This window comes from Taudactylus pleione, unplaced genomic scaffold, assembly GCF_031769625.1.
Source record: "Taudactylus pleione unplaced genomic scaffold, aTauple2 ptg000555l, whole genome shotgun sequence".
Classification (NCBI taxonomy): domain Eukaryota; kingdom Metazoa; phylum Chordata; class Amphibia; order Anura; family Myobatrachidae; genus Taudactylus; species Taudactylus pleione.
Window position 1 is genome coordinate 157843 of NW_028284957.1, and position 15595 is coordinate 173437.

The window sequence follows — 15595 nt, forward strand, 5'->3', positions numbered from 1 at the left end:
TTTGTGAAGATCTTTTGATCTTTCAGGGACAAATCTATAGTGGATGGGCAGCATTAGAGTAATGTAATTTTTTGAAGGTTACAGGGCTGTCAAAAGCGGCGACGAATTGACGGGCAAAACATGACGACACTCGATGCCGAAAACCACCAGCGTACACGCTCATCGCTGGTCGTTTTTTACTTTAAACTGGCCAATTTGCGGGTGATTTCCAAGCGATTGAGCGATAACGACGATCGTTATCGCTGAATCGCTAGGTTTAATCTGCTAGTGGATGGGCAGCATTACTCTTAGTCTTATGTTAAAGCGATACGTTGAATCAAAAAAAGAGAGACGTCTCTGTAATAACCTATCAGCAGGCAATACGTGTTACAAGCTACAGCAAACAAATCTGGCAATAAGGCCGGAATGAGCTGGGGGCAGCAGATGAAGGCCCGAAGGTCTGCAGGATGGCCCATCGCTGAACGTTTTAGTATGCAACGGTATGAACAGCGATCTCCGCTGTGTCCCTCACCAACATCCCATCTAACAGAGCATTTACAAATAGTTACTAGTCTTCATTCCAGTACCCTGCACCTGTCACAACCCGAGCAGTTCCTCCTATCCTGTCTGGGGTGTCGCTCTCTGCTCTGGTGCTTCTAGCACACTCTGGCCTGTATATCAGAAGTTTGTTGCATCAGCTGAGTGTGCTAGAAGCACCAGAGCAGAGAGCGACACCCCAGGCAGGATAGGAGGAGCTGCACAAGTTGTGACAGCTGCAGGGTGCTAGAATGAAGACTATGTTACTATTCTACAACCTTATGGGTGAGATCTAGCACTCGTCACTACACATCTGTACAGCCTTCTAGAAGTGAGCAATGGGCTGCATAGGCCAAATGGTCGGATTCTCAGTTTCCTTGTTGTATTCATGCAGAGCCGGATTTAGAACTCACAGGGCCCTAGGCAAGATATCGGTTTGGGGCCCCCCTACCTTAAACAATCCTGTGCATATATTACAATAGGTTTCGCCGGAGCAAGCACACACAATATATTATATACACACATCTTAATAAAAATATATATATATATATGTGTGTGTGTGTGTGTGTATACAGTATATATAATATATGCACACAGCAATATGATTTGTGTATCTTGCCCCAGAGACACTTAGGGCTGCACTGTGACTGGGAGGGGGGCTGCCTAGATTTGCACATGCTGCTGGCTACACTGCCGGGGGGGGGGGGTCTTGTCAGGGTGGTTTTGCAGCTGTTACCACTGTGACTACAGAGGGGGGGGGGGGGGGGGGGGCACTGGCCATAGCTGCGGGGGAGTTTGGTTGGACGGGGCTGCCTAGATGCACATGCTGCTGGGGACGGAGCTTGTTATACTGTGGTGGGCTGCTCTGTGGGGGGTGGGGGCGGCTGCTGCTATCGCTGTGACTGGGGGGGGGGGGGTTGGCTGCTGGCTACAGCAGCGCTTGTTAGATAAGCAGCACACGGTGTTGGTAGGGGGGCTGGCTACATTGCAGGGGAAGGGGAATGGAGGAGCCTGGCTGCATTTGCTGTGACTGCAGTGCACACATCACGGGGGAGGAGCTGATTGAGGTGAGGAGCAGGTAATGGAGCCATGCTGCTGCTGCTGATATATTGCCTGTGTGTCTACTGTAGCAGCAGTTCAACCAGTGCAGCAGGTTCTCTCCAGTGCCGGATTTCATGGGGCCCCATCGCGGTTGTTGCGGGTCCCTTGGGACTCTTCGGGCCCTAGGCGGACGCCTAGGTAAGCCTAATGGTAAATCCGGCCCTGTAACTCATGTCACCAACATCTCATCCAAAAAAGGATTTTCAAATCGTTGCTATTTTTCTGCAACCTGGGTCAGCGATGGGACCCTCCTGCGGACCTCTGGGTCTTCATCTGCTGGGTCAGATGAAGATCTAGCACTTGGCACTACACATCTGCAAGTACGGAGAAACCATGTTCCCACATTTTTCTCGAAATTTGCCTTTGGCAGGTACTTTGCATGGCTCGAGGGGTCGGAGCGGAACCAATATCAGAGCACAAGGATTCTATGTACGGTAAGTACACAGAGCCGTTAAGAACGCAGGCTGTTCAGGCTGAAGGTTATCATCACAACAAGGCACAGCTGGGCACAGTTACAGCCGCCAGAATAAACAGCTCCAGGCAATTGTTCTTACGGCAGAGAACAGTTATATACACATAGCTATCACACAAGTGCTATACGCCATGAATAAGGAAGCAGATTAGAATAAAAGACTTACTAGACTTCATTTCTTTTTATCAAATAAAATCATTAGGGGGATCTATATAAAATATTTCTGCTATAGGTTCTGTGATGGAGCAAGCAAGCCTGTTAGCAGACCTCAACATTTAGTACGGCCTCACTGCTTGCCTTCTCTATCCTATACATTTCCCTGAAGGCGAACGTCACCTCTACAATGGGAGACTTTGGATAACCACCACCATCTCTCGCTCATCCCTAAGAGACATGGACCCATAAGAGCAGAAGATGGAGGAACCATGAAGTTCCAGCAAGGGCGTCTGTGTTTAGTCACTGTATGAAGCCGGAAGGTGCGTTAATCATACAGCGTTTGAGGTTACGGACCGATTACTAACAATTACTTGTAAATATATTGGAAAAGAAAAAAAAAAAAAGTTTAGATAAATTTACAAAACGTGAATGAATTTTCATACTGAATCCACCTGGATTTTGTATTGTGTGCTTTAGAAGAGTGATTAGTAATAAACTTTCTTAATAGTAATAGTGTAAAATGGTCGCTTGGAACTGGCTGCATCAGCGTCAGGACTTCACGCTCAAAATGCTTCGGTCTGTAGGTGTTTATCTGCAAACCATGGATGTGGAGATTGGACGCCATTTAAAAGTGTCCTTTTTATGCTACCCTTAAATACTGTATCTCAAGTATTTTAAGTTAATATATGGACGACCATGTAGTTACCTGGACATGGTCTATAAGCAGCTTTGAAGGATGATCTTTACAGACCCATGGGTACCTTGCAACTTACAGACGACCTGCATGAATCCCCAAGCCTGACCTTCTAGAAGCTTTTTTGACTTCTGTCTTGGCACTTGTGGCCCATTCCAAAATCTGGCCCTTCCAGCATAAATACTCAATATTCATGAACCCTGGCCTAGACCCTCCTTTGCATTAGGCTAGAATAAGGGATGCCTTGCCCAGCGGGGGGTTAAATAATATGAGATATGGTAAGAACTTACCCTTGTTATCTCTATTTCTACGAAGTCCATAGGGTTCCACAGGATACCTTGGGTATAGGTGTGACGTCAGTCGCAGGGCACCAAAGAGTTAAGCTTTCAGCCTCCCAGGATGCATTAGGTCCCCCTCCTATACCCCGCCCCCGGGCCAAGGCACCTCAGTTAGTTACCAAGCCATAGGCCGGAGGAGGAGAAGGAAGAGAGAGAACAAAGATCTGGACACATACAAGAATCACATTCTCACCAGAGGGAGACGGAAAACCGGTGACCAGAGCAAAGCCCATCTGCAGCACAGGTGCGACAGGGCGGGAGTCCTGTGGAACCCTATGGACTTCGTAGAAATAGAGATAACAAGGGTAAGTTCTTACCATATCTCATATTTTCTACTTCAGGGTCCATAGGGTATCCACAGGATACCTTGGGGATGTCCCAAAGCAGTATCCTTTAAGGGTGGGGACGCTCCTGTGCAGAAAGGAGAATCCGCCGCCCGAAGGAAGCATCCTGAGAGGCGAAGGTGTCAAACCTGTAATACCTCACGAAGGTATGGACAGAAGACCACGTAGCAGCCTTGCAGATCTGAACTGCCGAGGCACCACGACGAGCTGCCCACGAAGGACCCACAGACCTAGTGGAATGAGCCTTCAGAGAAGGAGGGACCGGTAGGCCTTCATGAAGATAAGCTTCAGAAATAGCCATACGGATCCAGGCTGCCAAAGTTTGCTTTGAAGCAGGCCAACCCTTTTTACGGAAGCCAAAGAGGACAAACAAAGCGTCCGACTTCCTAAACGAAGAAGTGCGGTCAACATAAGTCCTTAAGGCCCGCACAACATCCAAAGAGGCCTCACCCACGGAAAGACCCGGTGAGTTAAAGGCCGGAACAACTATTTCCTCGTTAATATGAAACTGGGAAACAACTTTGGGAAGAAACTCGGGCCGAGTGCGGAGCACTGCCCTGTTCCCATAAAAAACCAAGAAAGGGGGTCTACAAGAAAGAGCCCCTAACTCAGAAACACGTCTGGCCGAAGCAATGGCCAGAAGGAAAACAGTCTTAGCTGTTAGCCATTTAAGATCCACTGAGCCCAGTGGTTCAAACGGCGGTCCTTGGAGAGCCCTCAGGACCACAGCCAAATCCCAAGGCGCCACAGGTGGAACAAAGGGCGGCTGAATGCGGAGAACGCCCTGCATAAAGGTGCGCACATCCGGGATTGTAGCAATCCTACGGTGAAACCAGACAGATAGGGCCGAAACCTGTACCTTCAAAGAAGCAAGGCGAAGCCCATGATCTAGTCCCGCTTGCAGGAAGGCGAGAATCCGAGACAGACGAAACTCCCGCGGTGCATAACCTCTCGGTCGACACCACTGGAAGAACGTATGCCACACGCGATGGTATATCCTCGCGGAAGACGGTTTCCGAGCTCGCAACATGGTACGCACCACAGAGCTGGAAAACCCCCGGGACCTCAGCATGGCCGTCTCAACAGCCACGCCGTCAAAGACAGCCGAGTCAGGTCCGGGTGAAGGCAAGGACCCTGAGACAGAAGGTCCGGTCGTAGCGGCAACCGCAGAGGAATGTCCACGGACAGACCCTGAAGGTCTGAGAACCAGTGCCGTCTGGGCCACGCGGGAGCTATCAACAGGAGCGTCCCTCCTTCCTGTTTGAATTTCCGGATTACCCGTGGAAGAAGGGAGACCGGAGGGAACAGGTATGCGAACCGGAACGTCCACCGGACGGACAGAGCATCCACCAGAGACGCCCCTTCGTCTCTTGTGCGAGACCCGTACACCGGCAACTTGTTGTTGTGCCGGGACGCCATGAGGTCGATTTCTGGAAGACCCCACCTGTCCACCAGTAGTTGAAAAACGTCCGGGTGCAGGGACCATTCCCCCGGATGAACGTCCTGGCGACTTAGAAAGTCCGCCTCCCAATTGAGCACTCCCGGGATGAAGACCGCTGATATGGCCGGAAGATTGCGCTCCGCCCAAACCAGGATCCGAGAGACCTCTACGAGAGCCGCCCGACTGCGAGTTCCTCCTTGCCTGTTTATGTAGGCCACGGTGGTAGCGTTGTCCGACTGGACCTGCACCGGGTGACCCTGGAGAAACCGCTGTGCCTGCTGGAGAGCATTGAAGACCGCACGGAGTTCCAAGATATTTATTGGAAGCTCCGCTTCTGTCGGCGTCCACCTGCCCTGGAACAAGTGTGGACCCGAAACTGCTCCCCAGCCCCGAAGACTGGCGTCCGTTGTCAACAGGACCCAATTTGGAACCCAGAACGGACGTCCCTTGTTGAGGTGGGTCGTCTGTAACCACCACGTAAGGGACAGGCGAACCTCCTGGGTGAGCACAATCGTCTGGGACTTCAGAGACTGAGTCAGCCCGTTCCACTTGGACAGGATCAGGTGCTGCAGAGGTCTGGAGTGAAACTGGGCGTATTCCACCATGTCGAACACCGACACCATGGAGCCCAGTAACCTCATCGCCGAGTGTAAGGACACCCGGCGGCTGTGCAGACAACTGCGCACCCTTGACTGTAAAGCAGAGATCTTGTCCTCCGTCACGAAGATCCTTTGCTGTCCCGAGTCCAATAAGGCTCCAAGATGCAGAATCCTCCGAGACGGGATTAGAGTGGACTTCTGCCAGTTGATTAGCCAGCCGTGCCGTTGCAGCAGTGCAATGGTCAGGTCCAAGTGGCGTAACAGGAGCTCTGGAGATCCTGCCACCAATAACAGGTCGTCCAAATACGGCAACATGCGGACTCCCTGCAGCCGCAGAGAAGCCGCCATGACCGCCATCACCTTGGTGAAAACACGTGGCGCTGTTGCCAGGCCAAAAGGTAACGCCCGAAACTGGAAGTGGTCGCTGCTGATTGTGAACCTGAGGAACTGTTGATGGTGCCAAAGAATAGGGACATGCAGGTAAGCGTCCTGTATGTCCAATGACACCAAGTAGTCCCCAGGTTCCAGCGCCAGAATGATGGACCGTAGGGTCTCCATCCGAAACTTCTGGACCCGCAAAGACTTGTTGAGTGCTTTGAGGTTGAGAATCGGACGATATGACCCATTGGGTTTCTGTACCAAAAATAGATTTGAATAGAAACCCTGGCCCCTCTGGGAGAATGGAACCGCCACTATAACTCCAGCCTGGAGCATAGTGTGCAATACCTTCCGCAGCTCCGTAGCCTTGTTCCGGTCCGATGGGAGACCCGTGGTGAAGAAGCGAGCCGGGGGTCTGTGCCGGAAGGAGAGGGCGTATCCGTGAGAAACCACCTCCAGAACCCAAGTGTCTGTCGTAGTGGTCGACCAACACTGGGCGAACTGTAGCAGGCGGCCTCCCACCCTGGGATCCCCCAAAGGGAGGCCCGGACCGTCAGGCCGCAGGCTTGTCATCTGGCTTGGGGGCCGGACGTCTGGTACTCCATGCCTGCTTCCGGGGCTTGACCGATTTCTTAGGGCCAGCCTGTCGAGGAAACGACTGTGGTTTGGGCCTGCCCTGGGCCCTAGATGACCGAAAGGACGATGGTCCCGAACCAGAAGGAGCAGCGGCCGACGGGAGACAGGCAGATTTGGCTGCCGCCAGCGTGGCCACAATCTTATCCAGATCCGGACCGAAGAGAACTTCTCCGGTAAACGGTAACGCTTCCAGACCTTTCTTGGAATCTGCGTCCGCCTTCCTGGATCGCAGCCACAAGGTGCGACGAGCAGCTACCGCTGCTGAAGAAATTCTAGACACCAGAGTACTAATGTCTAGAGCCGCCTCGTTGATGTAGGTGGCCGAATCACGGAGATTGCCAATCAACTCCGCCTGATCGGCCGGACAGTCGGATTCAAAAGAAGCCTCTAATGAATCCGCCCAGCGCTCCATCGCTCTGGCAACCCAGCAAATGGCCATAGCCGGCCGTGCTGCCCCCCCTGCAAGGGAATAAGCGGACTTCAGGCAGATTTCTACCTTGCGGTCCGTAGCATCCTTAAGGGAGGACATGGATGGCATCGGCAATGTGGCACTACGGACAAGACGGGTCACGTGAGAATCCACCTGTGGAGGGGATTCCCACTTCGCAAAATAATTATCCGCGAACGGATAAGCCACCGCCAGGCGTCTCTGCGGCTGGTATCTTTTGCCAGGTTGTTTCCACGCCTCCTCTAAATGGTCCACCAACTGACCCGAAAGAGGAAAGACTGTGGCATCGCCCTTCACATCTTTGAAAAAGGCATACTTAGATTTAGCCGCTGGGGGAACTTCGTCCTCAATCACCAAGGCTGTGCGGACCGCCCGAATAAGTCCAGGAATATATACTTTGGACTTAGCATCAGCGTCCTTAGTATGGAGAGGTTCCTGATCGTAAGGATCTAGAATCTCCCCATCATCAGACGTCCCTTCGTCATCCTCATAAGGAGCAGACAGAGACGCCACCGGCCTTTTATGAGACCGCATCACAGACTCCCCTTGCAACACATCCGACAAGTGCTGTACAGAACTCGTCAGGGAGTTAACCCACGCTGGCTCCTGAGAACCCGGGAGCGGGGAAATAGGGAGACTGTGGGGTACCACCAATTGTCGTGGGAACCCCTGCATGGGTGACGACACCACAGACTGCTGGGACAAACCCATCGGAGTAAACGCGGGCTGCGGAGCTAACTGGCCCACTAAAGCTGTTAACGCCTGAGCGAAACAAGCCCAGGGCGGCTCCTGTACCGGTGCTGTAACCGTAATAGGCCGCGCCATGGACAAACACTGCCGGCAAAGGCCCTCCGCGCTACCCTCTCCCTCCGCTAACGGTACTTTGCACGTGGTACACTGTAGCCGGAGTGGAAAATCACTTTCAGACATGATGGCACCACGTATGTGACCTCTCTCACCAATTAAGTATTAAATAGGCGAGAGACCACCCTGCAGCACCGCACCGCAAGGGCTTTAGCAGAAAGAACAGGGACAGTAATAAAGCTGACAGTTTAGATGAAGAAAAGATTACAGGCAGCAGCGCTAGCACAGTCACATACAATGCAGAGAAATAACAATTCCTGCACTAACAGCGCTGATCACTCAACTACACAGACACAGGGCCTGGTAGGACACAGCGCTGCATACACAGACCTGAGCCACAGCGGAGGAGAGGTATGCGGGGGGACCCAGACCACGATGCTTCCTTCCAGCGCTTCCAGCAGCGTTCACCATGCGTTCTGGAGAAGATGGCCGCCGAGGAGCAGAGAGGAGGCTGGCCTGGGGGAGGAGCGCTGCCACAGGATCAGTCGGCAGCATGCAGAGAGGGCTGTGTGCAGCGGGGGAGGCGCCGGCTGTGAGACAGGGAAGGCGCGCTCCCCTGGCATGCATTTAACCCCTGGGACGCCGCAGCGCTACCGCTCTGCTGCGGTCCGCTGTCCCCGGGGGTAGTGGAAGCGCAGGTTGGTCGCCTGGCTCCACGCTGCAGCCAGTCCCCAGGGAGCCCCCTGCCTGGGGACTTAGGACCATGTGATCAGCGGGGACCCACCGCGGGACCCCGCTGCTTACCTCTGTCCCCCTTGAATCCGGCCATGGTCCGGAGCATCTGGGGTCACCGCTAGCTGTGACCCCAGACGCCCACCAGCATCCCCGGATCAGTACCGGCGTTCTGGTACCGGCGGGGTGTAGGGAAGACAGCATGGACGTCAGGACTGACTGTCCATGCTGTACATCCAGTTGTGCAGCCACAGCTGCATGAAGAATAAGCTTCAGGGGCTCTTCTAGCCCCCACTCCAACAGGTGCACCCGACTCCGGCCGGGCACCAAACTAAACTGAGGTGCCTTGGCCCGGGGGCGGAGTATAGGAGGGGGACCTAGTGCATCCTGGGAGGCTGAAAGCTTAACTCTTTGGTGCCCTGCGACTGACGTCACACCTATACCCAAGGTATCCTGTGGATACCCTATGGACCCTGAAGTAGAAAAAGAGGGTATAAAGTTTTAAACGGATGGCTCCTAACCCAGTAAGTCTGTGTTGTCCAAGGGACTGATAGAGAGAAGGCAGTAATCTCATTCAACGGGCGGCAAATTCATCATGTTACTTACTGTGGTGATGGTGGATACTTGAAACGTTGGACATTTCATATGAAAACGAGGGATGGTGACATCGAAGACGTGACCGTTCTTGTCCAGCCGATGGAAAGTGTAATGCCCCTCCATGTACCCAGACGTTGTGGAGAAGGTGGTGCAGCTTGTATACTCATATGTGCGGCCTGCTCTCAGCTCCGGGAAATCTCCTACAACATAAAGAGAGCCCTGAGTGGGACGCTGTGCCGACACAGAATCATCCAAGTTTGAGGGGTATATTACTAAAGTGAGAGAGTTTTTAGAAATGGAGCTGTTGCCGGTAGCAACCAATCAGATTCTAGATATTATATTCACTTTAGTAAATATACTGCTTAGGTGGCAAAAGATAGCCAGTGTGTAGGGATAAATAGACAATATAGCAAGGCTCCCCAGATACAGGTGATTGTGAAAATGACATACATACATACATACATACATACATACATACATGAGTCTGACAGTTTGTTACAGTGAAACAATCAAAACCATGGGGTCTATTTACAAAGCCTTGGTTGGAGATAAAGTGCCAACCAACCAGCTCCTAACTGCCATTTTATAAACCCAGCCTGTGACATGACAGTTAGGAGCTGACTGGCTGGTACTTTATCTTCATTCACTTTATCGCCATCCAAGGCTTAGTAAATAGACCCCCACATTATTAGATGTGCAGTGGAATCATTCAGATGTATGGTATTAGGTCAGCATAGAGAGAAGAGCGTAAAACCAAACACGGGATCATCATCACAGTATGTCCCAAAATTGAAGCACAATAATATCACTGCACAACAATGAAAATGTTTCCGATGTGAAAATAGTTACTTCTAATTGATGTCAGCATGCAAAGAATGAATATGACATTTAAAACTCTGAGTTAGCTCTGAGTTCCGAGATATAGCCCATTTATGACGATGTAGGGGTATTCCTAGTGACGTGGGCAGAATGGAGAGAATCTTACCAGCAATCTGCGTTCTGTGCAGAGGGGGCGGGGCCTAATGACCCAATTACATGAATCAGTTATTTGTCCCCTCCCCTATTCATATATATGCGATTCACGGGATTACCCCCACAAGATAACTGTGGTGCACTGAGTGACAAGCATAGGGAGCGATTCCACCAAGACATCTCAGCAATGGAACAAAGATATCAGGGTAGGTGATCACTACTGTTGGACAGTGACAAGAGATGCCCCAGAGGAGGAGTACAAGCGACAAGCAAAGAGAAAGCACCCCCATGTATAGGCCACTATATTACATAGTACTTTCCTATGCTGTATATTTGTTTCCTGTGCTGTATGTTTGTTTCCTATGCTGTATGTTTGTTTCGTTTTGTGTTCTTATTTGTGATTGATAGAAAATAAATAACAGTTGTTTTAATTCAATCAAGAAAATATCAGATTATTTTAAAATAGCTTTTCACTATGACTATATTACTAATGTACATACAGTATAGTGCAAGTAGTGTAGCTCAAAAAATAGAGCTAGTAAAAACATTCTGAAATCATTTTAGTTTTTCTTGACCTCAAATTAGTAATGTATGACTATTTTTAGAAAGAAAACAAATTAAAAGTATTAATTTGTTGTACAGTGTAATAGAACAAATGATATTGATTAGATTATTGGGGTACGTTAATAAGTGCAGTCAAAAGATGCCTGCTGCCAGCCCAGTCACTAGGGATGAAGGGCCAAATGTGCCGATCTCATCCAATGTCACCCCCAATGTATGTGACCAATATAGAAAACTGGACACTTGTTCTATCACTTGGCAGTGATGTTGAGCAGCAGGAACAGCCCATGTTTGGGCACTGCCCATGCTAAATGCAACTCAGAAAGCCTGCACAGCTCCGCAGACCCCTGGGCCGCGCTGTCTGCGATGGTCCGTAGGCCCTGTGCCATGCCGCCTGCAAGGGTCCACAGGCCCCTGGGCAGTGCCACCTGCAAGGGTCCACGGGTCCCTGGGCCGTGCCACCTGCAAGGGTCCACGGGCCCCTGGGCCGTGTGTTCGAAAGATGGCGAAATGCAATATGACACATTATAATTCCTGCTTGCAAGCAAAGGGGGCGGTATAAAGGGGGTGTTATGAAGATAAAGTCAGTAGAACCAACTACAAAATGCTGCCATGGGAACTTCAGCTTTTTAGAACACTAAAACTTGTGTAAAACAAGACAAACCTACAACTGTTCCATTATAAAGCCCCAATGTGGAGTACAGACGCTCTAGTAGCAAGTGGTCATACAGAGTACACCCAGTGACTCTTACCTACAACTCCCGGACCTTGTACCACCTCCACATTTCCTTTGGCGTTGGTTATTTTCCAATAGCGGCTCTCCAGCTGGCACGCATTTTCCGGTAAGGCGTTTTTAGCCATCTCCATCCTAGCAATTAGGGGTACAAATGAAAGTGCTGGGTGAAGTAATAAGCAGAACAATTGTGTTATACACTATTTTTTTTTTTTTTTTAAACACCATTTTGCAACCTTTACGAGTGAGGTAATTACAGTGTTCTGCAACACGTTCATTTCACCCGGATTAAATAGTAGTAGTTGCCACATTAGAGTCCTTTTGGAAGAGGAAGCTCAAGTTCAGTTAAAACTGGATACTGTCACTTCTGAAATATGCAGCAGAGAGAACCATAAATCCACCCAGGAGATACAGCATAGAGAGCCATAGAACTGCCCAGGAGGTACATAGATTCATAGAACCGCCCAGGAGGTATAGCATAGAGAGCCATAGAACCGCCCAGGAGGTACAGAGATTCATAGAACCGCCCAGGAGGTATAGCATAGAGAGCCATAGAACTGCCCAGGAGGTACATAGATTCATAGAACCGCCCAGGAGGTATAGCACAGAGAGCCATAGAACTGCCCAGGAGGTACAGAGATTCATAGAACCGCCCAGGAGGTATACAGCATAGAGAGCCATAGAACAGCCCAGGAGGTACAGAGATTCATAGAACCGCCCAGGACATACAGCATAGAGAGCCATAGAACAGCCCAGGAGGTACAGAGATTCATAGAACCGCCCAGGAGATACAGCATAGAGAGCCATAGAACTGCCCAGGAGGCACAGAGATTCATAGAACCGCCCAGGAGATACAGCATAGAGAGCCATAGAACTGCCCAGGAGGCACAGAGATTCATAGAACCGCCCAGGAGGTACAGAGATTCATAGAACCACCCAAGAGGTATAGCATAGAGAGCCATAGAACTGCCCAGGAGGTACAGAGATTCATAGAACCGCCCAAGAGGTATAGCATAGAGAGCCATAGAACAGCCCAGGAGGCACAGAGATTCATAGAACCGCCCAGGAGGTACAGCATAGATTTATAGACCCGCCCATGAGGTACAGCATAGATATTGATAGAAACGCCCACAAGGTATAGCATAGCAGGACCAATATCAATAGTGATGTACCCTATGGGAACTAGCGACATCACAGTGTACGTCATACTCACTTAATTCTGTAAGTGAAGAAGTAATGTGGAGGGTGGATGGAGCTCAGCTCGGGGAGGAAGGAGGTGGAGACGGACACAGTGATATCATCAGTAGTCGCCACACAGTCTTTGTCATGCTCATACCTAGTAAAGAAGCTGGGTGTCAATCAGGTTCCTTACACAAGTATATTGTACAATGTGGTTCCCCCCCACCCCCCCAGCTTTAGGTGGACCTGTCACCTACACACAGTGGAATGAATCAATGTTCAGTCTACACATTCACTAACAATTAGTGCCTCATGGCTCAGTGCCTCATGGCAGGTTCATAGGCTGCATTCTCATGAATAGTTCAGTTCACAAAATGGCTAAAAAAATCAATCAATACACTATACTACCTATAGTGGTACACAGGAGACATAGCAAATACTGTGAATTAAACAAACATGCACTAACTTACAAATCTAAAAATGACAATTAAATTCACCCAACTTTCATAATAGGACTGAGGTTTGGGTTTTGTCTTGGTCACTCCATGGCTGTACATAAGACCCATCAATGTGTATTATTGCTGCATGCGTTGGGACATTGGGGGTCATTCAGACCCGCTCGCAAGCGGGTCGATGTTCCCCACTGCGCATGCGCACAACGGAGGGAGCTCCGTCGTGCGCATGCGCGAGACCCGGCGAGCGACGGGCTCACCATCGCTCCGGGTGTCGCACCAAAGGGGGCGTGCTGTCGATGTTGATTGACAGCACGCCCCCTTTGGTGGGCGTGCCGGGGGCGTGCCTGCCAGACGGAGGCGTTACCGTCTCAAGCCGGCCCCACTGACATCACTAGTGATGTCAGTGGGAGTGATTTTGGCTCTGATAGAGCCAAAATCACTCCAGGGCTTGCGGCAGCGAGACCCTACCGCAGGGTCTCCGTCGCAAGCCCGATGGTCAAGACCATCGCGACCATCATCATGGACCCACAGCTATGCGAGCGTCCATGAGGACGCTCCAAAAAAAGGTAGGAGGGCCCTGATTCAGAGCGAGCGCTCTGGTCAGAGCGTTCAGCTCTGAATCAGGCCCATTGTTCTGCTGGAGTATAAATATTCTCCCAAGTCCTGGGCCACTTACAGACAGCAGCAGATCGTCCTTTATTCCATACTCTACTTTGACATATAATCCAGTCTATGGCTAATTCCGTTATACCATTATGTTCCACCATTGTGCTGAGCGGTAGGGAGAGTGTAAAGCTTGTGGCAAGCATAACGCTTAACACTGAGGCCAAAGGTCTATCTTGGAGGATTCTGTGGTCTGATGAAACCATCACTTGAAACGAGGGTAACCTGCATGTTTTCCAGCACACTATAGACAAGATAGGCCCCCTAAACTCTTCTACCCAATGGAATTTAAATGCTGAAACTCATTCTATTCCATGTGGCCATGCCAATTGCTGTGTGTGTGTCAGTTGTGTTTTGTGGATGTTGTTGAATATATGCTAAAGATTAGCACTGCAGTTCAAAAAGTCTATTGACCTCAATGGGATCACATTTTGTTTATATATGCACTGTATGTTAACAAGCGTTGTGCTATATTTTTCCTATTCATGTTAACGTGATTGTGCAATGTGTGCAGAATGCTCAATGAAATGAATGGACTATATAAATGAATGGACTATAGAAATGAATGGTATATAGAAATGAATGGACTATAGAAATGTATGGACTATAGAAATGAATGGACCACAGACATGATTGGTGCTGCAAAACATGTGTTTTCTGCATATCAGTAGATATGGATGCTGGACTAAAGCAGGGAATTTGCAGGAGTATCCTTTGCGGACAGCCAATCACATCATTGCACACATAACAAACCAATTGTGATTGGCTGAGTGGCAATTGATCCGAATGGCCCATTGAATCTGCTCTCATTCTGTAAGGGGCCTTCAAGTGGAGCAGATTAAAAAAAAAAATTATCTACTTTACAAAGAAAACATTTCCATTTGGACCACAAGAAGATCTTGAATAATCTAAAGAATAAAACTTTTTTAAATCAGTAAGTGGTTTAACATTGGTTTAGTTTTTTTTTTTCCTATATAAAAGTTGATTTTATAATTCTGAGTATTTTAGTTACATTTTAGTATAATGAAATATGGATTTATGAACCCTTACCATTATACAGGATTTCCCAAGTGTGTCGAAGTTGCCACTCTAGGGTTCCCAATATCGCACATTACCATGGTACCCACAGCACGGGAAGGGGGGGTACCAGGGTAATGTCTTTACACCTCAGGGCAGGCAGCCTTTAGGAGAAGGGGCATGCAGTTTAGCGACATGTATGTTAGCAAATGGTGTAAATGATCTAGTATTTTTCTATTTGCAATTAAGAAAGCGCTTCAGAGAGGTTTTCCCTTTGGCATTTGTGTTCATCAGCGGTCAGAGGGGGCAATTCAGCAATTGCAAAGCTGCACGCAGGCTATAGATATATGATATATACACGCAGGCTATAGATATATGATGTATGCACGCTGGCTATAGATATATGATGTATACACGCAGGCTACAGATATATGATGAATGCACGCGGGCTACAGATATATGATGTATGCACGCGGGCTACAGATATATGATGTATGCACGCGGGCTACAGATATATGATGTATGCACGCGGGCTATAGATATATGATGTATGCACGCAGGCAGCTTTGCAATTCTGCAAATGCAGCAGGAGGTGTATGACATCCTCTGCTGCAATTGTGATCCCAGTACTGCGATGGAGGTTGCAGGCTGGAATCACCATCGTGACCATCGGTGGTCGATGGGCGCGATGATGGACAGCGCCGGGCTGCCAGCCAGCTGAGTAAGCCTGGACACGTCCCCATTTCCAGGAACGCCGGG

At 49.6% G+C, this 15595-nt stretch overlaps 1 protein-coding gene across 1 annotated transcript in view; it reads right to left on the minus strand.

The window, feature by feature from the left end:
• FBXO3 (F-box protein 3) overlaps positions 1 to 15595 on the minus strand; it is a 35809-nt gene that overhangs the window by 2818 nt on the left and 17396 nt on the right. The window contains exons 8-10 of the mRNA XM_088452615.1: positions 12736 to 12858; positions 11542 to 11657; positions 9266 to 9456 (exon numbers count right to left, since the gene is read on the minus strand). Of these exons, the coding sequence (XP_088308741.1) occupies positions 9266 to 9456; positions 11542 to 11657; positions 12736 to 12858 (430 nt within the window). The remainder of the gene's footprint in view (positions 1 to 9265; positions 9457 to 11541; positions 11658 to 12735; positions 12859 to 15595) is intronic.